The sequence below is a fragment of the Strix uralensis genome, chromosome 2 (genome assembly GCF_047716275.1).
Source record: "Strix uralensis isolate ZFMK-TIS-50842 chromosome 2, bStrUra1, whole genome shotgun sequence".
Lineage (NCBI taxonomy): Eukaryota > Metazoa > Chordata > Aves > Strigiformes > Strigidae > Strix > Strix uralensis.
In genome coordinates this window covers 54,676,779-54,704,597 of record NC_133973.1, presented here as the reverse complement: position 1 = coordinate 54,704,597, position 27,819 = coordinate 54,676,779, and the positions used below count along the sequence as shown (strand labels likewise).

General features: G+C 38.7%; 1 protein-coding gene across 3 annotated transcripts; it reads left to right on the top strand.

Annotated features, from left to right (window-relative positions):
- Window positions 1–263: 263 nt before the first annotated feature.
- PRPS2 (phosphoribosyl pyrophosphate synthetase 2) lies at window positions 264–26,460 on the top strand. Of its 3 annotated transcripts, none has more exons than XM_074858800.1 (8): window positions 264–420; window positions 10,332–10,515; window positions 13,068–13,088; window positions 16,626–16,724; window positions 17,805–17,929; window positions 20,437–20,610; window positions 24,639–24,798; window positions 25,747–26,460. In XM_074858800.1, the coding sequence occupies exons 1-8, from the start codon at window positions 299–301 to the stop codon at window positions 25,837–25,839; spliced, it is 978 nt and encodes a 325-aa protein (XP_074714901.1). In that variant the 5' UTR covers window positions 264–298; the 3' UTR covers window positions 25,840–26,460. The 3 variants fall into 3 exon arrangements, with proteins under 3 accessions (XP_074714901.1, XP_074714902.1, XP_074714903.1); XM_074858802.1 differs by lacking the exon at window positions 264–420 and adding an exon at window positions 2,120–2,139; XM_074858801.1 differs by lacking the exon at window positions 13,068–13,088.
- The last annotated feature ends 1,359 nt before the right edge of the window (window positions 26,461–27,819 follow it).

The following is a 27,819-nucleotide window of genomic DNA, read 5'->3' as shown; positions in this document are numbered from 1 at the left end:
GGGAAGGGGAGGGAGAGGGAGGGAGAGAGGGAGACGGGGAGAGGGGGGGAGAGGGAGGGAGGGAGCTCTGCCCTTCCCTTCACGCCACCCCGCGACCGGCTAACGGCCCCCGGCTAACGGCCGCCGCCGCCACCTGTGCCCCGCGGCGTCCCCGGCTGGCCCCGCCCCGCGGCCCCTCCCCGCTCCTGGCGGCGGGGCGGGGGCGGGCCCGGGACCGCGGCGCCGGTTATTTGACCCCGCGCCGTGGTGCCCGCGCTCTCTCTGCTGCCGCCCGCCGCCCCCCCCCCCCCTCCCCGCCATGCCGAACATCGTGCTGTTCAGCGGCAGCTCCCACCACGACCTGTCCCAGCGGGTGGCGGACCGCCTCGGGCTGGAGCTGGGCAAGGTGGTCACCAAGAAGTTCAGCAACCAGGAGACCAGGTGCGCGGGCAGCCCCCGTACCCTGCCGTTCCCCTTCCCCGTGCCCCCCGCTTGGGCTCCCCTTCCCCTCACCGCTGTCACCTGCGCTCGCGGCCCCCGGTCCCACCCTCGCGCGCCCGGGCTGCTGCTGCTGCCCCTCGATCGCCCGGCCCCGCCCCGGCCCGGCGGGTCCCGCCCGGGCGGCTGAGCCGGTGCGGCGGCCGCTTGAGCCCTTGCGCCGCGCGAGGCTGTGGGCAGCCCCCGCCGGGTGCGGCCGCCGGGGCCCGGCACGGTGAGGTGGGCCCGACCCCTCGGCGCCCGTTCTTGGGTGGCCTCCCGGCCGCTGCCGGCAGAGCACGAGTCCGCGGTGCACCGGAGCTGTCCCGGCTCGGCTGGGCTGACCCGGCTTGGGAGCCCGCCCGTCGGCAGCTCCTGCCGCTGAGGAGAACCAGGGGAAGAGCATCCTTCTGCGGGGTGAGGATGGTGCTTGCCACAGGCTGCCTGTCTGCAATGTCAGGCTCATCCCACCCTTGGCAGGTAGCTAATTAAACGGTTTGATCAGCTTTATCTCCATAAAGAAAAGATCTTGGTTTTGTGAATTACAGTATATTACATAGCCTTGTCAGTAGGTCTGTATGTGAGTGGATATAAGAACATGACGGTGATGATGGATTAAGCACTTGAAAAAGAGTCACACTTCAGGATGTCTTGCAACTGGTCTTTATTTTGCATCAGCAGCCATCTGTGTGTGTGGTGGTACCAGTTACAGCTCCTGTACAGCTCCCCTCCTTAGTCCAAGGCTCCTGGCCCTTCATGAGGGTAATACCGTTGTCATGATGGCCTTGGTTTACTACTGCAGGTGCATGCGCATTAGGTTCCTGGCCAGACAAATGCAGAAAGTGACTCTGATAGCAGTGCAAAAAATCCTGTGTGAAACCATGGGGACAGCTTGCTCACCTTGACTCTCCTAGAACATGCTTGCTAGTGCTTTTTCTACCAATATTGCCTCTTTTTACTAGTTTGTCATCTTAGATTTCTGGCCCACTTATTTACTCATTTTTAATGAAGAAGTTTAAATTGAGATGACAGCTCTATATTCATCCCATGAGCCAGTAAGACTGTGCAACAGCTTTTCTATAAAAGTGTGTTAGACTAGGCTGCCAGCTGATTCTGAAATCCTGACTGTAAGCAGCTGGCTAGTCTCTGAGGTTATTGTGTGTTTATTTTTGTCTGTTCTTGTTCTGAATCTCCCGAACAAGCATGTTTTCATTGCTTCCTTTGAAAGATTAACATGGTATATTCTAAAATTGCTCTCACAAAGCTTGCCCTTCTATTCTGTCTACATTTTTGCATTCTCAGTTTAATTGCTCTTGTTCTAGTTATGTTCACTGGCATTACTATAAACCCTCTTCCATTGGTGTTTATGCAACCTAATGTTTGCACACTCTAACTCTTCTATTCATTCCTGATTAAATGAAGATTTAAATATTCTCTCAAGTCTTTCCAGCCCCATACTCACTTTATTGCTCTTTGATCTCTTTTCTGCATGATAAAACTTAATTTGTATATTTGGTTGCATGACTTTCTTGCTAACTTATGTGTAATTTTTTTTAATGTTTGTTCTCCAGAGACGCTTATCTTCAGTTCTGCTGTTTGCTATGTTTTAAGCAGAGATTAATTGATTTAGATTTCATCCGATGTGGAACTTTATCTCCAAAGTTTGCATATTTATTTTATGAGGTAGGTTAATTAAATTCAAGGCTTCAGGATACAATAATCTCTAGTCTGTCATTCCACCTATTTTTCCAGGTGTGCAATATTGGCCTCTGCCATCAAACAAGTAGGTAGTGGTGACTGCAGCATGTCAGTTGTTTGGCTAATCTAGTAGTGCCAGTTTCTTTTCTTAGGTAAGTAGGGATGTAGTGTGATTTAGAAAGGAGGAATGTATCTAATCTTAACCATTATTTCTGGTTGCTTCTATTGCAACACTGCCAGGCTGACATTGTCTTTTTCCTTTCTTTTTTCTTCCTGAATTTCAAATGCCTTAACACTTTAAATCCTTAAGTGTTTGGTTTTTATTTTTCACAACTTCATACTTTTGAGATTCTAAAATGAAGCTCTTGTTTCCCCCTACAGCAAGTACAGACTATATAATGTTGTAAGTGGGTAATCTTCTCAGTATCCTTAGCAACTTATTTCAGGATGTTGGCCTTCCAGTTTTGTAGACTGATGTTCTCAATAATAAAATCAGCAATAGTAATAAGAGAATTCCTCGACAATGTATTTGAAATTAAACTACAACTAAAGTTAATATTTATGCTGCAGTGAGGCATCTTTCCTGAGGCATCTAGATTTTCAGTCTGTCTGTATAGCAGTTTCTTTGTGTGTATATGTAAGCAAAAATGTATTTCTTCCTATATAAAGATAATCCAGCAGCCTTTTTTTTCCTTCTTTTTGTTGCATTTTTAAATCTATAAACAAGTGTATTGACATTATGAAATATGTTTGCAGTATTGCAGAATACTAGAACCTGATAGTTAAAATGCTCAAAGAACCTTAAACCTTCCCAAATGGCACTGGGGCAAACCCCTGTGCAAACAGATAAGCCTGGGCCTGAGGGTCAACAAACTCTTGCTTTGTCAGATCTGTTAAGTTAGCAAGTTGCAGAGAAGATTCACCTTTTGTTAAAAACTGTGTTTTGCTGTTTACTGCATTCTCTTAAATGTAAATACATATTATATGTAAATTGATAAATGTATGCACCCCCAGGCTTAAATTCTTGTCAGAGGGTCCTAGCTGCAAACCCTTTACTTGAGAACTGCAGTTAGCCTGTCTTGCAGAACAGAGCGGAGGGAAGAATCATTAAATATTTTGCATTATATTTCAACTCAAACAGGCTTTAGGTCTCAATCCCAATCCTTAGCAGATGTAAGTGCATTTGAGGAACTAAAGCTGTGTACCCTGAGGTTAGCCAAGGATAGGACCACCACTGACAAGCACTGTGGCTAAATGGGCAGATAATGTTCCCAACCCCAGCACACTGAATATGGGAAAAGTTTCTCTTTTTAATTTATGCTGAGACTAGCATGGCTAGCAATATTCCAGTCCTCTTCTGACTTCTGATATTCTGATACTGGTTTTCTGATTCAGTATTCTCACAAGTCTGTAACTGAGAAATGTAATGTCTGCTAGAGGAAATGAGGGAAATTGCTGGTAGACTTGACCACCACCCCATTTTTTTTCCTCCTTCTGTGTAAACTGTATGTAAATGCTTTCCTTCATCTGACTACCAAGGTGAAGCAACCCAAACTAAAGCAGCGAGAGAGTGCCTCAGTAATATCTGATTGTGGAAGATAACTGTTTAGTATTTAAAGCTTGCGTGTCAGTTAAGTGCCAGCTACAGTGTAATGGTAGGAGCTTGAGTGGCACCACCTTCACACTTATCTGGCAAAATGTTGGGGCTGCAGTGGGGCTTAGTCAGTTTGTCTTCTTCAAACCCCACAAGCAACCATCATCAGCAGAGTTTGGCAGGCTGGAGAAGAAGGAAAGGAAAAAGTCTTTAAACAGGCATGGCTGTTGTACCCTCAGCATTGTGCAACTCTGACAGACGTGTAACAGAAGCATAGAGATTCTAAATGCTGTGAAGTTTTTCACAACATTACCTCTGAATACACTGAGATGGCATTTAATTATAATTGATACACAATTAAATCCCAGCTCAGGTATTTTTTGGTGAGTCAGCTGATAAAAAAATTGTTAAATGTACATCACTTATAAGAAAATGTATATTTTTTAATAATATATAGTATGTTTGCTTCTTTAAAGACTATTTATTTTAACTCTGTCCTCAAAATACTTGTTATTCTCAAAATGGAGAAACTGGAGTCACAGATGGCATCCTCTTACACACATCTGTCCTAGTGGAAGAAGTTAGAGCTCCCACCCCTTCCTGTGATCTTCCTTCCTTCTTCCTGTCAGATTCACTGGCTAAAGTGAGTCTTCTTGCAGATCTTTCTAACAGATCCATGAGGAAGGAAATTGAAGTCCTGCCTGGCACATGTGAATTTGGAGGCTGCCTACCCGCTGCCTTATTTAGCTGCTGAAGCTGGCTTGTTTTAGAAACATTGACTTAAGTGTATGCTGCTCAGCTTTTACAGAGGAAAATACGGGTTGACTACAAAGGGACATCGTCTGCCGTATGGGAAAAGCTGGGTTGTTGATATGAGGGCCGTTTGTTTGTAAGTAAATAAATAAAACTGGTATCTTGAACTGAAAATTTAGTCTTGGAAGATAGGAAAAGATACCTGATACTTCCTTGAATTCTTACAAGGATGGATTTGAGTATTTCACACAAAGTGAGGTAATGAAAACAGTTTGTTCTATGGAGAAAATAATTGAAAAAATCAGGAACAAACCTGAAAACTTTTATATTAGCGATGTATATCAGGGATGCACAATTCAGCACTGGGCTGTAACATTTCCCTCCCATTTCCACTTCAGCATCCTCCAACTCTGCTACTGCAGTTGTCTTGGATGTGACACGGCCTTGCTATGTCCCCTGTACCCTGGTTCCTTGGGGTTCAGCTGCTGTGGGGGCCATGAGCTGTATTGCCCTCACTGGTGTAGATGGTTATGGTGTTTGCAGACCCCTAATTGTGGAGTAAGCAACCTCAGGTGATAAACTGGTGTTAAATCAGATGAAGGTGGTAGGGATTAGGGACATATTGGGATGTGAAGTGTCTCTTCATACAGCCCAACTGGTGAGTGAGTGATTTGCAACCAGGGTTGTTGTGCTCTCCCTGTGGCAGCAGAGGCAGCTGTTTCCCTCACTCCCTGCTAGCTTATGCTGTTGTGAACAAGGGGAGGCTGGAGAAGCAGATTTTACCAGCCTGGTTGAATAAGATAAAAATTGTTTCTGAATTACACATTGTGTGTGTTTTGTTTATATAGGGAAATATAGCCATTTATCACATTGTTCATTGCTCTGAATCGGAAAAGGCCCAAAAATGCTTTAAAGCTTTTGGTTTGACTTCCACTTCATTGACCTTGCTGTATACTGTGTACTTTTTATCAAGTAGGTGCTAAATGCTTGAAATTTAAAACCAAAAAACAACCTGTGTGAATAATGGCTGATGATCTCACATGTCCTTAGCTGCAGAGTTTGGTACTCAGCCTTTGAAGACTCTCTGCACATGCTCAAGCTTGTTAGACCGTTGCTTCTGAATTTCTGAGGATTCCTTTCAGACTGGATGTGGCTTGACTCTGAGTTGCTCAAGTGAAGGTGCTTTTCTCTTGTGGTGTCAGGCTGTGTGCCAGAGTGGAGGGTAGGAAGGTACTTGCTGTCTTGCGATGCTTACCATGCCAGTGCCCACTGTTAGGATGGGGCAGTTGTCCATGAAGATCTAGTAGGGTGTTGGTGTTGGAGCTGTGAATCAAAGTGGAAGAGCCTAGAGTTGAGGGGAGACCGTGGGTGCCAGGACATATGGGATACCTATAGACTTAAAAGCAACTCTAGCGTTTTAATTGTTGCTTTGGGCTTTGCTGGTACCCACTTTATTATATAACAGCACAGCAGTTGAAATACTTGCCCAGTAAGTTGGAGGTCTTGCGTTAAAAGACTTTACTCTGCAAAAAGCGTTCCCAAAGGTAAGAGGTCAAACATGCCCCTCTGCTTAGTGCTTTCCATTGACTGGGTTTCAATGAATTGCAAATTCAGCATGTAGATTTTTTTGATCACTTTTGAGATATTCTTTTCGCACACTCTGTTGAGGACTCTAGACCTTAAATTTTGGCCTCTTCTCTGGTTATTAAAAGTGCCTGAAGTACGCATCTATTTTATTGGCACCTAAATTGCTTGAGAAATCTTACTTCTTGTAAGCATGGCTAGAAACTTAATCTGTTGCAATTAGTTTAAAAGTTACATAGAGCCCTTTTAACTACATGATTTGAACAGGATCCTAGTTATGAATTTACATTATTTATCACTCTAGTCTGGCTCTACATACTTATTCCTCTGCTTCCCCACAACTAGCTTTTTTAGTTAGGATGTACAAATTTAAAACTCCCATTGATATAAGTTCTCTTGGGAGTGTACTATAAATCTATCTCAGAAGGAGCTCAGCCTTCTATTACTCCTAATTTTTAATTTTGCCTAATGGATGCTTCAGCCATTTAAATACATCTATAATGTAAGTTGATTTTTGAGCCTTATCCTTAATTAATGATAATTATTCTATTCAAGTTTCTACTTATTAAATTGAACTCTCAAATCAGCCTTTGCAAGTTAAAGGCAGATACCAACACTCAAACTTGGTTTTCATCATGTCCTGTCTTACATGTATCTTCTTCAGCTAGAGCCTTGTGCTTGTGAATTCCAAGCAACTGTCTCGAAGTTATTTTTGTGGACTATTAACTTCTATAATTTTTACTTTAAAACACGATTATGTGGTGTAAGGGCTTTTAAAATACAGGTTCTGTTGACTCTTCTTGAACGAGAAGTTTATTTAAACTGAGTGTTACCAAATAGCTGAATTTGATTAAATTGCATAAAACAAACAGAGCTTGTAATCTTGAGGCAAGAGCTTGTTCTTGTGTCCTTCCTCTGTGTCCTCACTATGTGAAACTGTTTAAATAACCCCCTGAACAGTTAATTAGGTCATGATATAGATGATCTAAGTGGAATTTAGTAATAATGTTAATAACTGTCACAAAGTTTGCTGTTAGTTTAGTGTTCTCTAATAGATATTTCAGGTAAAATACTTCAGATATCTGATACTGTAGTTTATAGTCTCTTATTGTCAAACTAAAAAAACACCAAACTGTCCCATGTCATCCTGTCCCTGTCCTCTGTCCCCGTCCCCCCAAAAAAACCCCAACCAACCAACAAAACCCAAAGACACCAAAAAAAAAAACACCCCAATGTGGTTAGTACAGGGGATGTCTGATGGAATACTTGCAACACAGTGACTGGTTAAGTCTTACTGTGTGACTTGATGAAGGTAAAATAGGCAGCTCTCTGTGTGTTGGTTGAGTCTACACAATACTCAATACCAGTCTTTGAGAAGGTAGACAATAGGAGAGATTGATCTGTTGCACAGCTGTCACTGATTGATTGGGAGAAGATATTTGTGTAATAATTACATTATGCTATTCTCTGGTACCTTTAGCAGGGTTACTCCTGAGTGCTATGTAAGTATTAATTTAAGCTTGATTTGATTTAGTCTGCACATAACTTCTGTGTCCACTAGAAAAGTGTTATTATATACATGTACATTTCTGTGTGCTAAATAAGTATGCCATTCTGTCCTGAAAAGCATAACCAAAAATTTTTCAAATGCACTAAGAAAGTAGTAGCATTTTCCTTTTCTAAGTAGTTTACAAGATGAGGAAGTTGCTGCTAGCCCAAGGTCATTGAAAATATAGTAGTTAATGGTGATACAAGAAGCATCACTTCAGGCCCATTGTATTAACCAGATCTATATTTATCTCAAACTATGTTCTCTGACCTTCTGAAACCTGTAATTTCCTAGCAGTGTGCTTAAAAATGACTGTGTTTTAAAGGAGCAAAACAACTGAGTGTTGTAATTCAGTGTTCTTTGTGTTTATAATGAACATTAAGATCATGTATTTTTGTCATCTGGCAAAGTTTTTTCCTATTGCATGCTGTATCTATGAAACTAGTGGTTACTTTTTTTTTTCCCCAAGTACTAAAATCTTCTGCCCTCCTTTGTCACTCCAATAACATTCTCCTCTGAAAATTGATGGTGTTTTTTTTCTTACTTTTTTTCTACATTCTTCTGCTTTGTAATGGCTTCTAGGTTAATTTCTAGAGCTGGAGTGTACCATCAGTCTTGGGTTGAAAGAGGTGCCATAGAGCTTTTGCATGTGGTGGTCTTTTTTGGACCTATTCCAAAGGTGTGGTATGTGACTGTTGTTAAGCAGGTCTGTGTACGTGCCAATGTATTACTTTTCAGAGCCCTCATAATAATAACCATGAATCTATAACGATGACTGAGACTGTGTCCATAAGCTAATGGATAGATGCTTTACTCAGAGCTGGATTTGTGTGTTCAGAAGCAATGACAGGTTTCATGATTTACTTCTGGGAAGTGGAACTCTGATATTCCAACACCAGAACTGTTTTTAGTAGGGCTTCTAATTAAGCCTGGCCGGTTCTTCCAATTATGGAATATACTTAGTGTCTTGTTGAACTTAAATTGTGTGGACCAAAATTTTTCAGCTCCAAAAAGGAAAACAAACTAAGAAAATATTTTGATTAAGACAATTTTTTTGATAAATGGAATAGGGCTGTTCAGAGAAATTTGGACAGGGAAGTAACGGTTTTATGACAAAAAAAATTGTGTCTTGGTGCCATGATAAAAGCCTCCAAAAGGTTTCCTGGATTAACACTGACATATCTGCAGATGACACTGTCCCTAACCACCTCTGTCCTTCCAGAGATCCTGGTGGTTGCTAGATGGTTTGCTTTCTTTTGGCCTTAAGAATTCCTGCTAGTAGCATTCTTAGGCAAAAAATGTATAAGGAGAAAAATTAGGACAGGATCTATTGAGAGCTTGTTTGGGACTGCAGAGCAGTCGGATAGGGGAGCTGAAAGCATGGAGGTGGCTATCTTGATGGTAATACATGTTTGCATATTATTAAGATGTTTTAAAGCAGTAAATTCCTTTGTGGTTTATAGCTACAGAAAGCTAATGAGTCTTACACAGCACCCTGAAAGCTAATAAGAGAAAGTTGTTCGGACTGTGTTTGACTAGAACAAGCCTCAGCGTTGAAGGTACCCATCAGAGAAATTGTTTTACCCACATCTGAGCCATTTGGATGGTTTCGAGCTAGAAACTTTTCCTTATTCATGTGTTGGATAAAGATGCAACCTTTTACATAAGGGCCCAAGATACTTTAGTGTTGAATAATTAGGACAACCTTAGTAGAGCATGGGTTTGAAAGGTCTGATTGTGTCATTATTTAGGAAGTCTGTATGTTTCTTGTATGTTGTTCATGGGTTCAGGGAAAAATGAAGGTTAGTCTGCTGGTTTTCTGTGTAAGTTTAGGAGTAATAGGTGTGAAAAGTTAGTGTAGTTCAGTAATTTACCTTGCTTGGGTCTAGACTTGAATAAGAATTCATATGCAACTGATTTGTTTTAATTTTCCTGTTCAGTTTATAAAGTCTCTTTAAGTTTTGAATTCTATGGTTTAATCAGTGCCAGAATTTGCCTTGAAATATGTGGAAGATCCTATCATAAGGAACCAAAGCATGTCAGCACAATTGGAGCAAATAGAACAACTGACACAACGTCAGAGTTGTTGAGTCATGGTGAGCTGTTGATGAACAGCCGTTTTAGCTTTTCTCTAAGATTTTTCTGTTTTTAAATAATACTTTATTTGAACACGGTGTAAATTTTAACCAGACTTCTGGTTTTGGGGTTTGGTTTGATACTTCTCTCTTTTAAAATGCAGTAGTTTCTCAAATTTAGTAACATCTTAATTATCACAGAATAAGAATTGCCCTTTTAAAGTAATATTTAATGCTGTAAAGTTGGCTCTGTTGCTGTACTTATCTACATTATTCTTTAAATGCTCATCTGCTTGGGAGTTGGCAAGGACACAGAATATACAGACTAAACAAAAAAAAGCAGTATGAAGTTTAATAAGAATGTGAGCTGCATCAGTGCTGTAGTCATAATTACATGCTGGTTGGTGCTGACCTTACAAAGACCATATTTGTGCTGAAGTAAATTTTAGACTGGCTTATATTGAAATAGATGTCATATCAAGGGGACAGTTACTGAAATCGCTGTAAAAAAATCTTACCTAAATGGGGATAAACCTATGAAAACTTGTTAAAACTTTTTCTATTCTTTAATAATGCTTTTCCAGTAATTCAAGTGTTAAATGATTGTCTCCTGCTCTTTCAGTGTAGAGATTGGTGAAAGCGTGAGAGGAGAAGATGTGTATATCATCCAGAGTGGCTGTGGAGAAATAAATGACAACTTAATGGAACTGCTCATCATGATCAATGCTTGCAAGATTGCATCATCCTCCAGAGTGACTGCTGTAATTCCATGTTTTCCATATGCCAGGCAAGATAAGAAAGACAAGGTAGGTAAGAACTGTGTAATTTCGGAAGGCTTTTTTTCAGTTTGTTCACTTGACGTTTTTGGAGAGGAAACATATTTTCCTAACCAGTTAAGTGATTTGAAAGATTTGCTTTTTTGCATCCTTTTTTGGTAAAATGTTCAATTATAACATCTATAGGTGAATGAAGTGAAACAAATTTTTTTTGCTTGTGTTTTGATAATTGGCAGGCCTTCAGCTTGAAAAAGTAGCCACATCCTTTGTGTGTGGTATATTGCAGAGTACTCTGTTAGGAAACCTCACCTTATGGGACTGTTTTTCCTGCTTTTTCTAGCTGCTTTTTTCCCCCCTCTCTCTATCTGAAGAGAGTACACCCTCTTAAACATTAATTGCATGGAATTAAATCCTAAATCTGAAGTGCTGTAACCATTATGTAGGTGGGGTTTACCCTATATGGTTAAACAGAGCCAAATGGAAGGAATTGATTAAATCTGCAATGCATAACAGTAATTAGTAAAAACATTATTTTATGCTGCAAGACAGGTTAAAGTTTTTATGTCTGTAATAATTATTGATGCAGACCAAAAATTGTATGAAAACCGCATAAATACTCTTCTGATCTTAGTGCCCTGAATTTGGCCTGCCATAACTGATGAATGTACCAGTTCAGCCAAGTTGATAACACAGTAACAAACTCTCTGTGGCAATTGAGGTTGATTTTAGACACAGAACTAAACTTTCCTATCTCTACTATATATACAAAAAAACCCTAATATGTTATGTGAATGTTACTTTTGCCCAAACTCACTTGAAGAACTAACAAGAATAAATGTGAATTTGGCTTTTAAGACTGGATTGCCATGGTTGTCTTTTTGTAAAATTGTCCCTCTCCAATACTTCCCATAAATGGACTGCCCCCTCCCTTTCACTTTGGGCATCAAGCAAGCCATCCTGAAAGCCTTCTGTTGTTCATCACATTCTTTTATATAAAACATAACAGGACTGAAAAGTAATGCAGAAGCTAAAAATAATAGTAGATATAACAATGTGGTGTCTGAGAACAAAGCTAAATACAGAAAAGCTATTTTCTAGTATACTCATCCTTTAAGTGCAGGCTCTCTAACACCATGCTAGTATTAAGATCCACTTATTATACTTCCAAAAACAGATTTCAGGAGTTAGATGGTAGCTCCCTATTCTTTGCCTACATCATTTGGAACTTTTTCGGATTGGAATTTTTTCTGTGTTTTGTATTGAATAATGCTCTTCCACAATCAGGAGAGCTGAAATAGTTCTTTTTATCAAAAGAGGTTGAAAGGGAAGTGGTAAACGTTTTGTTGAAAGGGAAGGAAAACATCTCACTAAGTTTTGATTTCCAAATTCATACTAGAAGATTCTGCTGGACCATCCTGTAAGTTCTTGGTGTAGGAGAAGGATGAACATGTCCCAAGTTTTCCACGCATCTAGGTTATGACTCGTGAAAGGTACCCAAAATCCATGTGGCAGACTTTCAAGAGACACTTAAAATCCATAGTGTGGTGTCGCAGCATGCCACCCAGGAGCATTTTGTCTTTTGGAAATGCCATCTGAAGGTGGATAGCCTAGGAAAGTAATTTTGATTAACAGATTTTGAGCATTGTTCCAGACTGTTCTCTGGGTGTCACTGAGTTCTCCTGAAATTCTAGGCAAAGCATTTTTCTTTTTTCTTTTTTCTTTTTTCAACCTCTGTTTTGCAATTGAGAAAATGTTTGCTGTCTTTGGAAATTAACCTTGGTAGTTGACCTCCATATTGCAAAATAAACTATAATATAGTTGTCAACACTGGACAGCTTATTGACAGGGAGATGTTGGATTGCATCACATCACTTGGTCTTTGACCCATGTTGAGTGCACAAGCTTTGTGTGCTGCCTGAAGTGTCAGTAAAGTGCCAGCCATTTTCTTCCTATGGTTATACACAGATTTTTGTGTCTCTGGTGAAAGATATTGCTGTAGTTTGCTTTGCTATGAACTGAAGCAGTATAATCTTCAGTAGCTGGATGATATTTTCTGGTTTGAATTTAAGTTGTTCCATAAAGAACTAAAGACTTGAGTCCTTGCTGCGTGAAATAATGCTGTATTCTTCATGCCTCAGTTGCAGTTATTGCTGAGAACAATGAAAGCGCCCTTTATTTATTTAAGGAAAGGGCCTTTTAGTAAAAAACCATATTCTGCACAAGGCCTGTGTATTTTAGCATTAAACTTGGACTAGCTTTAAATAAGAAACAGAGGTTTAAAAAAAAAAGGCTTGCTGAGAGTCATAGAAAAGTTGGTAAATTAATTTAGATGGAACCAAGTGCTGCCATAAACTAGAATACTTCTGATACACAAGATAGCTAATTTAAAATTAGCTCAGGTGTATCTGTTCTTTGGCCATGGTTGCATTTATGCATCCTGTAATTATGCTACTTTTCCAAGCCGTGGGCAGGACATATTTATGTAGGATGCTGTGGAGATGCCTTTGAGATAAGTTAGAAGTAGAGTGACAGGTGAGTTTGGTGTTCTACAGCTCATGTAACTTTGTTTTTTTGATTTGTAGAAGGGGTCCGTGGAGCGTTGGGTAGGTATCCTTTTTTTTTTAATCTAACACTATGCATTTCCATTAATATGGCCTTACAGGGTGAAACTTACTAGGTTACATTATGTATAACTGGGAGCATTTTCAGTTTCACTTCTTGATTTCAGTTGTGTTTCACCTAGGCCATGACAGTAATCCTATGGAATAATTTGCTACTAGAAAACTCCTAGCTTCTAGTTAAAAATTTTTCTGGACATTCAGGATAATGGCTGTCAACTTCTGAAGCTTCAAAGCATATCTCATTTTTGAAACGATAAATTTAGGTAATACATTAGTGAACATTCGGTATGGATACACTTTACAACTGGCTTTCTTGGAAGTGACAGTTCCAGTTATAAATCTTTGGGGTTTCTTGGATTATTTTTTTTGTTCAGTACGCATGTGATGCATTTGGAGCAAGATAATGTAATAAGATGCTTAAAGGCAACAGAGATTTAATCTTGATGGACAACTTTTACTTTCAGCTATGTGTCCTTTGTATAGTTACTCTCATGAGGTGGTTTATATTAGCTTTGTGGATTCCCCCCTGCCCCTGGTAATTTTAAGAATTGTGAATAAATTTGTAATGCATCACAAAGGAAGAAATAATTTATATAACTTGTTAGATGTAAGAGGGGAATTTGCTTAGGAGCTAAAAACTAAGTGATTATTTTTTTACAATTTGGTTTCTGTACATAATGTAATGTTGTGTTTCACACTAATAATTCTGAAATTAATCGCAAATTGTGCCAAAGAATGGAGCAATGAATACTGTGAATCTCTTTGTTCTTGCCTCTCTGATCAGAAGCAAACCTTACAAACTCCAACATAAAGAAAATCTTGAGTTCTTATATACCTTTGTTATCCAAGTTTCTGAATAATGAGGCTAGGTTATCTGAGGTTCCCATAAATATACTTTGATTTTAAAATAATCTTCAATTTGGATCGTATTGTAGCACAAAACTTACTTTCTATGCAAGCAATCAAATCTTAAATCCTTTTGAACGTGTCATGTGTTTTCTTTTAATGCACAATTTTGTGTAAAGGAAACTGTCAGATAGCTGCAAACTTCATTTGTCTTAATCTCCTATTAGCCCATTCTTGAGAAACAGGTATTGGTGTCTGGCTATCTTTCCTTCCAAGACCCTCTGTCCACCAACATGTAGGCAATCTGTGATGTGTGCATGTCTGCTAAAACAAGTTACCTAGTGGTAAAACCTTCAAGTTCTTCCTTCTGGGAAGGCAGCCTGCAAGGCCAGCAGCTGAAAGAAGTACCAACTGGTAACGTATACATTAGTATTTGATGCAGGAAAGTATATGTTTTCTTTGATGGTGATACTCATGATATTGATACATGGAACAAGCTAGATGGTATTCACATTGAAGAGAAATGGAAAAAAATAGAAGTGAAATTCAGCGTGCCTGATGGAGTGGAAATGGCAAACCCTGTTCTGGGAAGAACACAATTTGCCTTTAGCAGCTAGCCTGAACTATTTAGTTGTTTCTACCAGAGGGGGACAATTATGCTTTGCCATCTTTTCCCTCCTCTTCTATTTGAGCTGCCTCATCTGGCTGCTGTGGGTTCAGACAAGTCCCAGTGTGCAGCACAAGGGAAGTGATGGAAGTGTATAGCTTGAGCAGAAGGGATGGGACAAGCAGGGGAGCAAACCTCTGTGTGCAGCAATTGTCTGTTAGTCCATCTTAGCTGTAGCATCAAATCAGATCTTTGTAAAGAGCTGATAAGAGAATATTGTGTTAGAGTCAAAAGAGTAGAAACTAAGTCTTTGTTTTATTAGATATTGCCAGAGATTTGAGAATATTTTGAAGCTCAGTTTAAAGATGTCAGTTTGTACTGCTAAGATGAGCTGAAGTGATCAGGAATTTGAATGGCATGAACCAAAAGTTTACTACTAATAATAGAAGCATCCAGAAAGCTTAGGCTGACTTGGACCTTACAGAACTGAACTTAAATGAGGAGCAGCATAGTTCTCAGTAAGTGGAAGATCATCTGTGCTGAAGTGCTAATGATAGCAAACTCTTATGGAAGCTGAGTTCATCTGAATTGCAGAGATCTAGGGAAGTGCTAGCTGTTGCATACATCTTCTGTGTATCTTACACCAACCAAATGGTGGTGATGTTCTGTGAAACATAAAAACCAAAAAGGATGGTTTTCAAAAGGAAGAATTTCTGTAATTACGGGGATAAACTTGATCCAGCCATGAGAAAGACTGCAATATCTCAGTTTCTTTTCCGGAAGTATGCTGGTGATCTGCAGGTTAAAACAAATACTGAATTTCCACCTAAATTAGCAAAAGTTTTGACGAAAATACTGGCTCCTTGATATGACAGAGAAGCATCCAGGTTAAACTGGTGATGGTTCATCGTATTTTAGGTTATGCCCTTGAGCGGCAGTGGAAGGAGAGCAGAGATACTCTCTAATTGTGTATATGGGGTGGAGGGAGAAAGGGTTCCTAGGAAGCTAAGTGAGGCTGGCTGATAAAGAGATGTAGCAGCAGAGAATGCTGTGCCAGCAAAAAAAGTCTGACAGTGAGGTGGAACCTCTGAATTGGAGTTTTGCCTTCATGCTAATGTTATTGCCAACTATTAGCCTTATTTAAAGATTGACAAAAAAAAACCCCAGGAGGTTTTGTTTAGTATTTGTTAGAGAAAGCTGCCTAAGGTGACACAGATAATTTTCGGAGCTTAAAAAAATCTGAAAAAACTTTGCAGTTTCTCAAAAAAAGTGAGGTATCCTCCAGACATGATTTTCCATCTTCTCTTTTTTTATGTTGCTGTTTGTTCTGTGTTCTTGTCACTTTTAAAAAGCTCTTGACATTGCATTAACTCTGCTAATTAGATTCTTGCTCTTCTTTTGTGCTTTCCACTTCTCAAGGCTGTTTGTTTTTTTTTTTTCATCCCCCCTTTCCCTTTTGGGAATTCTAGACTCCTAATTGCATCCAACAATTAAGCCTGAATTAGCAAAAAAGAATAAATAGGTCAGGATAGAAGACCCCTGCCAACATGGATATGTTGTAAGCTTTACTGTATCATGAAGAAATGCTTGATACTGACTTTGTTTTAAAGCAGTGTTTTCAAAATTTGGGTTCACTCTGCCTTCAATCTTTGTGTTTAGCAATGTTTTTTAGAACAGTATAGTTGCTTGAGAATTGGATGTTAATGTAGGGTAGCGGCTTAGAGAAATGGAGATTCTTTCTGCTATAGGAAAGCTAACTGGAAGTTTTAAATAGGAGAACTGGAATTATATACCAAATTTATCTGCTTGTTAGTCTAATTACTACAGAACATTATTGGGCAGACTATGCAAACTGATTTAGATACTCCTAAATGTTTTGCTGAGTTTCAAAACCCTAGTAGCAAGATTAGCTATTGACAGGCTAGTTTAGCTAAAGTTCTGGAGCTCTTCCTATCTAGATTCCAAATATTCTAAAGAAAAAAATCAATAAAAGAAGCTAATTTTCTGACTCCCTGCATCTAGTTGAAATCTTTTTAAAATTTAAACATTTGTGCTTTATTCCTCAGAGTCGTGCTCCAATCTCTGCAAAACTTGTTGCCAATATGCTGTCAGTTGCAGGGGCTGACCACATCATCACCATGGACTTGCATGCTTCTCAGATCCAGGTAACTATCAGTTCTTACTAACTGTGGCTAGGGGCTCTACTGTGAAAGGCTAATATTAATTATTTGTTTTTTTCTCATAGTTTTGAAAGGTTGTGTACAGAAGTGTAATTCCAAAGGTTCAGAGAAAGTCTCACAACCTGCTTCTAATTAAATTCCCTTTTCGAATGAGACCAGCCTTGGTTTTATGGGGTGATTCTGCAGGCACTTTGAATATTTGTGCATTGGAGTCTTCAGTGGAATTTGCCAAGTCTAGTGTAAGAGCTCTCAGAACATAAAATGTACTGATTTTGAGGCAAGTTCTGTGAATCTTGACCTGGTCAGTGATTATAGTATTGCCCTAGATAGAGTTTTGATGTTACAGCCAAGGGGACAATATTCTCCTCTTAAGAGAAGTGGGGATGGAGGCTGGCAACCCTTAGCTGGCTTACTGCTGAATCCAGCAAAATCAGAAAACTTTCTCAGACGCAAAGCAGACATCGTTTGTCACTCTCATGTGTACCTCTTTTCAGGATATCTTGTTTTTTCTAGAAAATACCTTCTCTTCCAGTTCTGGTGTTCTGTTTAATCAGAATTTCCTATGCTAGATGGCTGTCATGCAAATAAAAAGTAGTTTCATTTGTGGTCTAACACAGATTTCTTGTTACAACTTGCACAAAAAGAAAGATTCCATTTCTTTTTCTCAAGTAATACTAGCTTGAATTTTCCCTGTAATGAAATGCTACTGTTCATGTCAAGCAGTTGAAATTTATGGGAGTATTACTCATTGGATTTTTGAGAGCTTTTCACAAGCATGAATTTATTTGGGTGCCTGAAGGTGATCTTCTTTTCTGATTTTTATATCATTTGAGAACAGCTGTTCTTTATTTCACTACTCTTGGGTGAGATTTTTAGAGACCTTAATATTTGTCTATACTTCTGCTGCATTTGGTAGTAGTATCAGAAGGCAGAATTGGGCCAGTGTAAATTACTATTAAAGTTCTACCATACACGAAAGGCAAAGGCTTGATTCTTTCCCCATGTCTTTGTTCCAGGTAAGGCATAAACATACATTAATGAAACTCTTTTTCTCTTGCGGACTAGGGTTTCTTTGACATTCCAGTAGATAACCTGTATGCAGAACCTGCAGTGCTGCAGTGGATTAAAGAGAACATTTTGGAGTGGAGAAACTGTATCATAGTCTCACCAGATGCAGGTGGTGCAAAAAGGTACTATACAAGCCTAAAACTGTTAGTTTTCCATATAGTTAGTGGTTAACAAAATAGTTTCTCTGATCTACTTTTTTCCTCTATGAAAGATATAGGGTACATCACTGATAAATCCAACTGCATTGTAAAAACAGAACAACTAGTTCTTTCAATGTTGTTCATGCTTGAAAACATCCAGGACCTTTCTATACTCTAAAGAAAAATCTTTTTCTCTCTCCCTGGATATGGCCTCATTAGCTGAATCCCTCCACAGGAGGGAAGAGATTTTTTCCCTGCTGCTTGCTTCTTTAGTCCAGTTGCTGCACCTCTTCCTGCTTTGCTCTGGAACTGCCTAAAGTTCCCCTTCTCTGTCAGAGCATATGGCCTATCCCTACTGTACCTGCTGGCATTTAGGTAAGAGCTTGCTTGAATCATGTTTCTTTTTTCTTTACATTATTGCGTTCCAGGTGTAAACCTATTGACCCCAACTTGTGCACTGTGAATACTAGAAAAAGGGAGTTTTGTTTTGAGTGGCAAAAGGTGAAAATAGAAGAGTTAGTTCACTGGAGTGTTTCTTCATTTGCAGCATGTGAATTTACTAATTTAGCAGACTATCTTTTATTACATATCTATTGAGTATAAACTAATGCAAAAGCCCAGAAGCACGCTGGCTGGTGAGCTGATAAAGCATGCCATTAAGGCCAAATGCTTATTCTCTAGTTTTACTGGTCGTACTGTTGCTACAAACTGGAAGCAAGGACAAATGAAGTAAGAATCCTGTAAGCCCATAGTTATTTAAATGTTTGGCATGGAGTATGGGGTAAAAAAAGACTGTCATAATTTAATTTTAATTGAAGTCCTTGGGTCTGTTGTGAGTATTCATGTTCTATTAATAGAATAGGGAAATAAGACTGATTAGAACTCCATAGCTGTTCCTGTTTAGATTAATCAAGTTAGACATGAAGAATATAAACCACAGAAAGCATTCTAAAATTCATATGACTCAGTCAATTCAACTTCTTTGTTTGTTCCTATCTGGATACTGTTTTTTTCACAATCATGTTTTGTGGGGTTTTTTAAACAAAATACAGCCTTTGCTTAGAATTCAAGTCAGAAGACAGCATTTTTTCCCATACCTGGGAAAAATTTGTTGATCATAAGAGTTTATTTTTTGAGGACCACTCTCACTGTGTTTAACACAGACTCTATCTTTGGTACCTCTCTGTTGTAATGCAACTAAGCAGTTGCTGGTGAAGTAGGGGAAGATGTAGCTTTCAATAAATTCACAGCTTTTCCTTCACTTCCAGTAATGTAAAGAAAATGGTTTCGCTTTTCCATTTAAAACATGTAGGCCTTCAAAGTACTACTTGAGTTAATGAAGAATGAATAGAATATGAGAAGGTTTGTTTTAAAATTTAAATCTGTAAGCATTAAAGAAATTCTTTTAAAAATTCCTGTTCTTGCACTCATTTAAAATATCTGACTTCTTTTCTGTTTCTTACCATTTTCTTGGGTTTTTTGCAGCCTATTAAATTTTGTGACTGAAATAAGGAATGCAAATTCTATTGATATTTTAATGCCTCAGAGGTATTGAGACTTGCTATGAAATTATACTGCTCACAAAAAATGCCAAAATATCTGAGGCTTTTGTTCATCACCCAGTAACTAACAATACTGTAAATACAGTAACTAACAACTCCTTCATATTTAAGTGGTAAAGAAACAAAGCTGTATCCTCTAACTCTGTGTGTTAATAACCTCGTTAACAACATTATAAATGTATTCTAAAAAGACAGGCTACAAGGTTGTGCCACCATAGCAAAAGTGCAATATTGCTTTTTCCTGTGTCTTTCTTCCTGTGTCTTTATACCTACCAACTCTGGTATATTAAACGTGAAAAAAGCAATCAGAAGACTGTAACAAATTAACGTTTGTTATTGGAGATTTGTCTGGCCACCAGAGGTCACCCTAAATAGTTTTAAAGATCTTTGTCAAGCTGATGTATTGCTGAGGGAATTACTGATGGAGTAAGCTATTTGATTACTAGTTAAGTACTGCTAAAATAATTATTAATCACTATTAGCTTGTGTGATTTTATTTTTTTTCCTTTGGTTTGGTTTCACATTCCAGCAATGGTATTTTCAGTTAGGATGTTAAAATACATGCTGCTATAGGCTTAGAATTGGGGCTACCTCTACTTTAAATTATCGAGTGTGACTAGGTATTGCAGCATCTTAATAAATTGTGAACAGCTGAAATGTTTTCAAAGCCAGGCACTTAATGACAGAAAACCAAAGTCAATTCAATTTAAAAAAATTGGTTTCTGAAGTATAGCTTAAGACTCTGGTTGTATTTATTAGTAGTGAATTAAGATTGTTTCTAACCTGTCTCATTACTTGCAAAAATTTGTGCTGTGGTAACTTGAAAGCCAGGAAAAAAACCCCATGTGTTTTATGACAAATACACATGTATGGTTCGTTCTTTTAAAATAATTCTCTAAATGTGGTGTATTTCTTCTTGTAACTTAGGGTTACTTCGATTGCTGACAGACTGAATGTGGAATTTGCTCTCATTCATAAGGAAAGAAAGAAAGCAAATGAAGTGGACAGAATGGTCTTGGTTGGTGATGTGAAAGACAGAGTAGCAATTCTTGTCGATGATATGGCTGACACATGTGGCACAATATGTCATGCAGCAGACAAGTAAGTATTACTGTGAACTGGCCCATTGTCTTGCTGTACTGCAACCTGCAGATAGTCAATAAATGCAGTTGCTGGGTCCTGCATGCTTATAACCCAACCCGATGTCTGTAATCTGAAGTTACTCTTATCCTTGAGTCTGTGGGTTGCAGTCCTGTGATCAAGCTGTGTTCTTTAGAACATGGAATTGAGAAAATACTTACAGAAATGCATTATCTGTATTTAGAAAGGCGACAGTATAAATAAGTCATATAATTTGGAAGGGACTTGGGCCATCTAGTGCATTTTTCAGTTCAAATGCAGAAATGACAGGTAGAAAAATCATTCTCTTCTTAAACCTCTACGTGGAGCCTTTCCACTCTCCTTAGGCAATCTTTCACAAAGCTTTACTAGATTTAAAATTGGAAAGTATTTTCTCCAGAGTATTCAATGCATGTTTAACATTAATGTACATCTTCAGTATAAAACTACTTGTCCTTTTCATCCAGGGAGGTGAGAATAAGTTTTCCTGGCTTTTGTCTGGAAATTGAAAAGTATTCTCATTCCCCTCTTACTCTAAGTAACTTCAGCTTGTTCAGTCCTTGTGCATGCTTTCTAGACTTCTGCTCTGTTACTGAAACCCTCTGGATTCTTTCCAGTTGGTCCACTTCTTGAAGTGGAGCATGTGAATGGAGACCCACTATCTTAACTGAGGCCCTAGCAGTGCGAAGTAGAAAGGATTATTTTATGGATTTCCAGCTCGCTTTATGCTAGTAGCTTTCAGTGTAGCAGTAGGATTTTTTTCTGCAGAAATTGGCGTTATTGACTGCACTTCGGTAATGTCTCTAGCCTTTAAAAATTGCTGATTCCTGAAATGATTAATTCTTTCTATTGCTGTAACTTCACAACTCAATATATATTGGCAGTAACTCCAGCTTCAAAATCATCTTGACTATTGGAGAAATGTACTGAAATTTATTAAGAACAAATGTGAGGTGTTACAGTTGAGCAATACTAGACTAAAATGCTCCTGTCTGTTCACTCATATCCAAACATGTGCTACCAACTTCAGTTTGGGAGGTCAAGGGCTGCAATCTAAACTTGGCCAGAGTCCTGAGGTTTTAAATCTTCCATTCAGAGATCCTGTATCTTGATACTGTTTGTAGCAAAGCCCACCCCCATGTGATCGTAAATAGTGCACATTGGAATGGGAAGGAACTGCTGAGGAGCAAGACACAGGAATGTTTTTAATCGTTGTTGCTGAACACTTACAGTAGCATTGCTGCTCTTGGATGTAATCCTTTCTAAAGTTAGCATGTCTCAGTTGAGAACATTTTGAATTTATATTCCTGTCAAATATATTTGTAGACACTATGGAGAGTATCAAATAGTCTTGCATCCAAAACGGGTCCATGTAGTACTTCCTGCCTGAGTCTATTTGAATCATAGAATCATGTAGGTTGGAAAAGACCTTTAAGATCATAGAGTCTACTCATTAACCTAATACTGCCAAGTTCACCACTAAACCATGTCCCTAAGCACCACATGTACACATCTTTTAAATATCTCCAGGGATGGTGACTCCACCAGTTTCCTGGGCAGCCTGTTCCAATGCTTGACAACCCTTTCATGAAGAAACTTTTCCTAATATCCAATCTAAACCTCCCCTGGTGCAACTTGAGGCCATTTCCTCTTGTCCTATCGCTTGTTACTTGGGAGAAGAGACTGACGCCCACATCGCTATAACCTCCTTTCAGGGGTTATAAAGCCTCCTTTTCTCCAGGCTAAACAACCCCAGTTCCCTCAGCCACTCCTCATAAGACTTGTGCTCTAGACCCTTCATCAGCTTTTTTGCCCTTCTTTGGACACGCTCCAGCACCTCAGTGTCTGTCTTGTAGTGAGGGGTCCAAAACTAAACACAGCATTTGAGATGCAGCCTCATCAGTGCCAAGGATGGGAGGACAATCACTTCCCTAGTCCTGCTGGCCACACTATTTCTGATACAAGCCAGGGTGCTCTTGGCATTTTTGGCCACCTGGGCACACTGCTGGCTCATATTCAGCCACCTGTTGATGAACACCCCCAGGTCCTTTTCTGCCAGGCAGCTTTCCAGCCACCCTTTCCCCCAAGCCTGTAGCATTGCATGGGGTTGTTGTGACCCAAGTGCAGGAGGACCCAGCACTGAGCCTTGCTGAGCCTCATACAGTTGGCCTCATCCCATCGATCCAGCCTGTCCAGATCCCTCTGTAGAGCCTTCCTACCCTCAAGCAGATCAACATTCCTGCCCAACTTGGTAATCAGCAAAATTCCTGAGCGTGCACTCGATCTCATCCAGATCATTGATAAAGAGATTAAACAGAATTGGCCCCAGTAGTGAGCCCTGGAGAACCCCACTTGTGACTGACTGCCAAGTAGATTTAACTCCATTCACCACAACACTTTGGGCCTGGCCATCCAGCCAGTTTTTTACCTAGCAAAATGTATGCCCGTCCAGGCCATGAGCCAATTTCTCTAGGATGATGCTGTGGAAAACAGTGTAAAAGCAACAGGGTGAAGCTTAAGTGAGCTAGACATTACTGTTGGTGGTTTGAGGTAAAGATCATCCCTTGAGTTTACAGTCTTTACTTGCAGGCTTGCTGTTTGCCTCTAGATAAAAAGGATGTCAAAAAATTATGGTAGAGGGATTCATACAGTCCTGTGTTTCTTTTCACTTTGATGGAAAATTGATGGAATTTTGCAAAGACATGTTGTGCAGTTGTTTGCTATCCACATACTAATCTGCATCCGACACAAAGTGTGCTTCTGGGCAGTGCCCTTTGCAGATCGAAATCACAAACTGCCTAGCCAGTGGTTTTTCTTTTATATCCCTGTACATAGAGGAAGTTAATTCCTGTCAAAAAGGAGGCCTTTATTTCTTTCCTGTTATGAAATAAGCACTTCTTTATTTACATACAGTAGATTTCTATAGAGCAAATTCTAATCGGAATCCTTAGATCACTAAGAACTATGCTTTTATTTGAGTGATGGTGCCTTATATCATGTTCTTGGTATGAAGTAGTGCTTTTCATTAATGCTAAATCTAGGTGGGATGTACCTTGTGCTTCCTTAGACTTGCTCACCAAAATACCTTTTAGACCTCTTTTTATCTTGTCAACCTAGATACATTTCTTGGTTCATCTACTTGAGATGCATTTTCAGATACAGCAGGTCAGCTTGCTTCAGTACAAACCTAAGTACACACCCTTGTACATACTCGCCCTGTCATAGTGCATCTTGTTTGTAGGTTGCAGCTACTAAATGTAATGCTGAGAATGACCAGAAAACTTTGGTTCCGAGTCATTCAAAATGAGATGATGTTTCTGTGGTTTTGTCTTTTTTTCCTATCTTACTGTACTTATGCCATGATCTAATAAAGTACCACTCTTCAGGGCCTCCTTTTGTAAGACTAGAAAAGCAGCTAGGATGTAGCTGAGCATCTGGAGGCAGAGAGGCCAGTCAAAACCAAATTAAGAGATTCTGACTCCTTCACAAGGTGTTCTAGTTCTTTGATTTATACTTTTTTTTTCTCCTGTGCTTGGATCAGCAGCATGTCTTCCCACAACCTGGCAGTAAGCTAGGCTTTTAACTAGTAACATTTCTTCTTCAGAAACTCTTTCCAAGCAGAATTGTTAGAATTGCAAATGAAAACAAATGTGGTCAGTAACGGAGGCACAATAGAGTTGTGAATACTGCCATCCAACCTACTTCATTTTTGACTTGTACTGGAATTCCGTTGTATGTTGTGCTGACATGGACAGAAGTGCAGCATTTTAGATTAGTATCACTGCTACTGATAAGAACTTTTAATTAGTTGTTATTTTTTGTGAGTTCAGTATAACCTGAAAAAGTTTAAAAATCTCTGAATTATTTGTAGATATTTGTATCTTCCTGTAGCTTCTAGGAGGAATTTGTGTGTAAAATTTTAGAGATTTTGTAGAGATTTGTATCTGGCTTCATCTATAGCCATGTATGTAAACATGCATCACAGTATACTTTTCCTTCATGTTCTACAGGTTAGTATCTGCTGGAGCTACTAAAGTTTATGCTATTCTTACTCATGGCATCTTTTCTGGTCCTGCTATTTCTCGGATTAATAATGCATCATTTGAGGCTGTTGTGGTAACTAACACAATCCCACAAGAAGAGAAAATGAAACACTGCCCAAAAATTCAGGTACAGTGGTGTTTTTGTGTCATCTGTTTAAACTCTGGATTTGTATTTTACTGTTCACTGATGCTAGAATTTGTGCCTTGAGAGGAAAATAATGTCTTAAAATACATTGTTTGCAGAACATCTTGCTAAAACATGCCAAAGAACTGTTTTAAGGGGATTCAGGTAGTACAGTAAAGTACTGCAAAATATTTGGTATTTGCAACGGATTGAGTATGCCTAACTGAAAGAGTGGGAAATGTAAAATTGGCTGTTTGGGGTTTTTTTGTTTTTATCAGTAAGTTCCTACATACTAATTTTGTATGATTAAGTTATGTTATTGTGGATGCCACAGAAACCTTAGATGACTTCTTTTTTTTTTTTTGAAAATACACTAAGGAAAATGCTCAAGATAACAATGACACATGTTTCTTTCCAAAAACCAAACTGAAAATACAAAGCTGACTTAATGTCAGTATCTTTTACATGAGAAGTCATGTGTCTCTTTTGGAGTTTTTCCTTACTACAGAGTGGAGGAAAGCATAAAAGATTGTTTTTGTTAATGCAACATTGAATTTTTAAAGAGCTTAAAAATTATTTGGTATTTATTTAAACAAGGCAAGCACTTAAAAGGTATGCTTCCTGTAAACTGTATGTGTGTCAAGTGGACACTGCCATCTGATGGCTAGAGTAGTTTTTTTGACAGCATGCCCTCTGCCAGAAGTCTTCAGCAATATGCCTCTGCAGGGATCTTATTCAGTGCTTTCTTACTCAATTTTTGAGTTTGTACTTTGTATTAATGCGGTTCTTATGTATATGTTAAGTACTTAATGCTTTAATGCTATTTTACTCCCTAGAGGAGGTAAGAGAACACAATTTTAAACTGAATGTTTGCTCATACGTTTGAGCTGTATAGTTTATTGTTCTTGGCATCCCATATGTCTTACCTTCTTGACTTTTTTTTTCTTTCAGTTTATTGACATTTCTATGATCCTGGCTGAGGCAATTCGAAGAACACACAATGGTGAATCTGTGTCTTACCTGTTCAGTCACGTCCCCTTGTAACTGCAGGAGATTACACTGCATGTTTGCAAAGGTCGTCTCAGCTAGCACTTTTGTTTTTAACAATGTTTCTCAACCATAAGAAATCAGTATCTTTGGACAATTACAGAGCTTTTATGTTTAATTATTATATTTGTCTTGTAATTACCATTTGTTCTTTGTAAATGGGCAATAAATCTGTCTTGTGGAAACTTCATGAATTCCTTTGAGAGTCCGGAAGCCTTGTGGGTTGAGTAAGTTCTCTTTTATGTGTATGTCCTCACTTCCTGCTAAACTGCTGCTTCAGATCTGTTTTTCTATACAGAACTACAAACTGTTCATAGAACTTAATGGGATGTATGCATGTAAGATAATTTTCTGTGCTAAGCTAAATGCTGCAGACTTGGGTATCTTCTATCTATTCATCTGTCAGGCAAGCAGCTGTTGGTTTTTGTTTTGTTAACTATCATGAATAGTATTTTGTAAGCCCTAACAGAATGTAAACTTCATGTTAATTTTGAGGAACTGTTGACACATCCATAGTATTAACTGTTTCATACACTTGATGTTCTTTTTTCCACAAGATGTGGCTGCTCTTTTCTTTTGTAAAGATCTCATTACATTAAATCGTTTGCTTAACATCTATTCTGTGCAGTTACTGCCTTCAGTTGTAAGATTAATGTTTTAGTATTCCTGGGATGATTCATTTCATGTGTTTCAATAATAAGAACCAATCTTTAATCATGAGAAGTTTGGTTTAAATTTTTTTTTTCCCTGTAGCTTTTGACATTCCTTGAGTGTGATCATAATAATCATTTCATAGCAGTTTTCCTGTTTATATTGTAAAGCTTCCCTCGCAAAGTCCAAACAGCAAATTTAAACACACGGATATTTATACAGGCTGGTGTCTATCCACATTTACTTGATTAAAAAGTATCTCAAAATACTTCTCGCTTTTTCAAACTGCACAGTCAACAGAGCTTTAGCTTTCCATTCATAGTACCGCAGTACTTTACTGTGCAGCCAGTGAACTATGGTAGACTAACTAGTCTCAAATACTTTAACATTAGAAAATTAAAATCACTATGAAAACAGTTTTGCTTCTTGTATGCTGAGAAGGCTTATGGTCAAGTACTGGTAATGCAGTCAGTAATGGATTCTGGGAGGGAAAAAAACCTAATAGTGTAATTTTAGGACTTTCAAACCTTCTATGGAGTGTTTTCAGTCTCCCTGCTAGAAAGGAAGAGTCTGTGTGTGTTAAGATAGTCTTCCTGCACCTAGATCATGAGAAAATGGTTTCCTACCTGAAATTGCAGTTGTTAATTACAAAAGCATTTACCATACTTGAGACATGCTGCTTTACTCTGGAGCTGCATAAAAAAATAGCCTTATTTCATCCTACATTGCCTAGTCTGAGATATATCTATAATGATTCAATGTTATATTATAAAATGGATTTTTCCATTCCATTTAAGACAGTCTTCAGACAGACTCTTTTTTGCTATCTCTGAGAATTAATCTATTTTTCATTTATAATTTTTTCCAGTAATTTTCTATTTCTTCTGTGGGTTTCATTTTCTTACACAAATGAGTAAAACAGGATTTCACCTGTACTGCTTTCAATACAGTAATGGGTTATATAAGATAGGGTGATGAGAATTCAGTTCAGTGACTAGTTCTCAGAGGAATTCCTTGTTACAGTTGAATTTTCAAAAGTATGTTATAACACAGTGGAGATGTATTTACATTACTGTTTTGTTCAGTAAAGCACTTTTTTAAATGTAAGATTATGACTTCACAGTTAAGTTGTTAACCCCAAGTCTGTGGCCACATAATTATACCAAAGTTTAGACTTTATTGATATGCAATAGGTATACAATACTCCTAATGCACTGTATCAATTCAGCTGTTTTACAGCTCAGACCTTTGTTTCAAACAAAATGCTGAATTGTTTGCCTTTACTATGCACAAGTATTATAAACAAATCTTGAAAGTTGCTTCTGC

What these genes read in the sequence shown, in the direction of transcription:
- PRPS2 (XM_074858800.1), top strand. Translation starts at nt 299, where the DNA reads ATGCCGAACATCGTGCTGTTCAGCGGCAGCTCCCACCACGACCTGTCC. An exon ending in AGGGGTCCGTGGAGCGTTGG is followed by an intron (nt 13,089 to 16,625) that starts GTAGGTATCCTT and finishes TTTATTCCTCAG; the next exon opens with AGTCGTGCTCCAATCTCTGC. An exon ending in ATATGTCATGCAGCAGACAA is followed by an intron (nt 20,611 to 24,638) that starts GTAAGTATTACT and finishes CATGTTCTACAG; the next exon opens with GTTAGTATCTGCTGGAGCTA.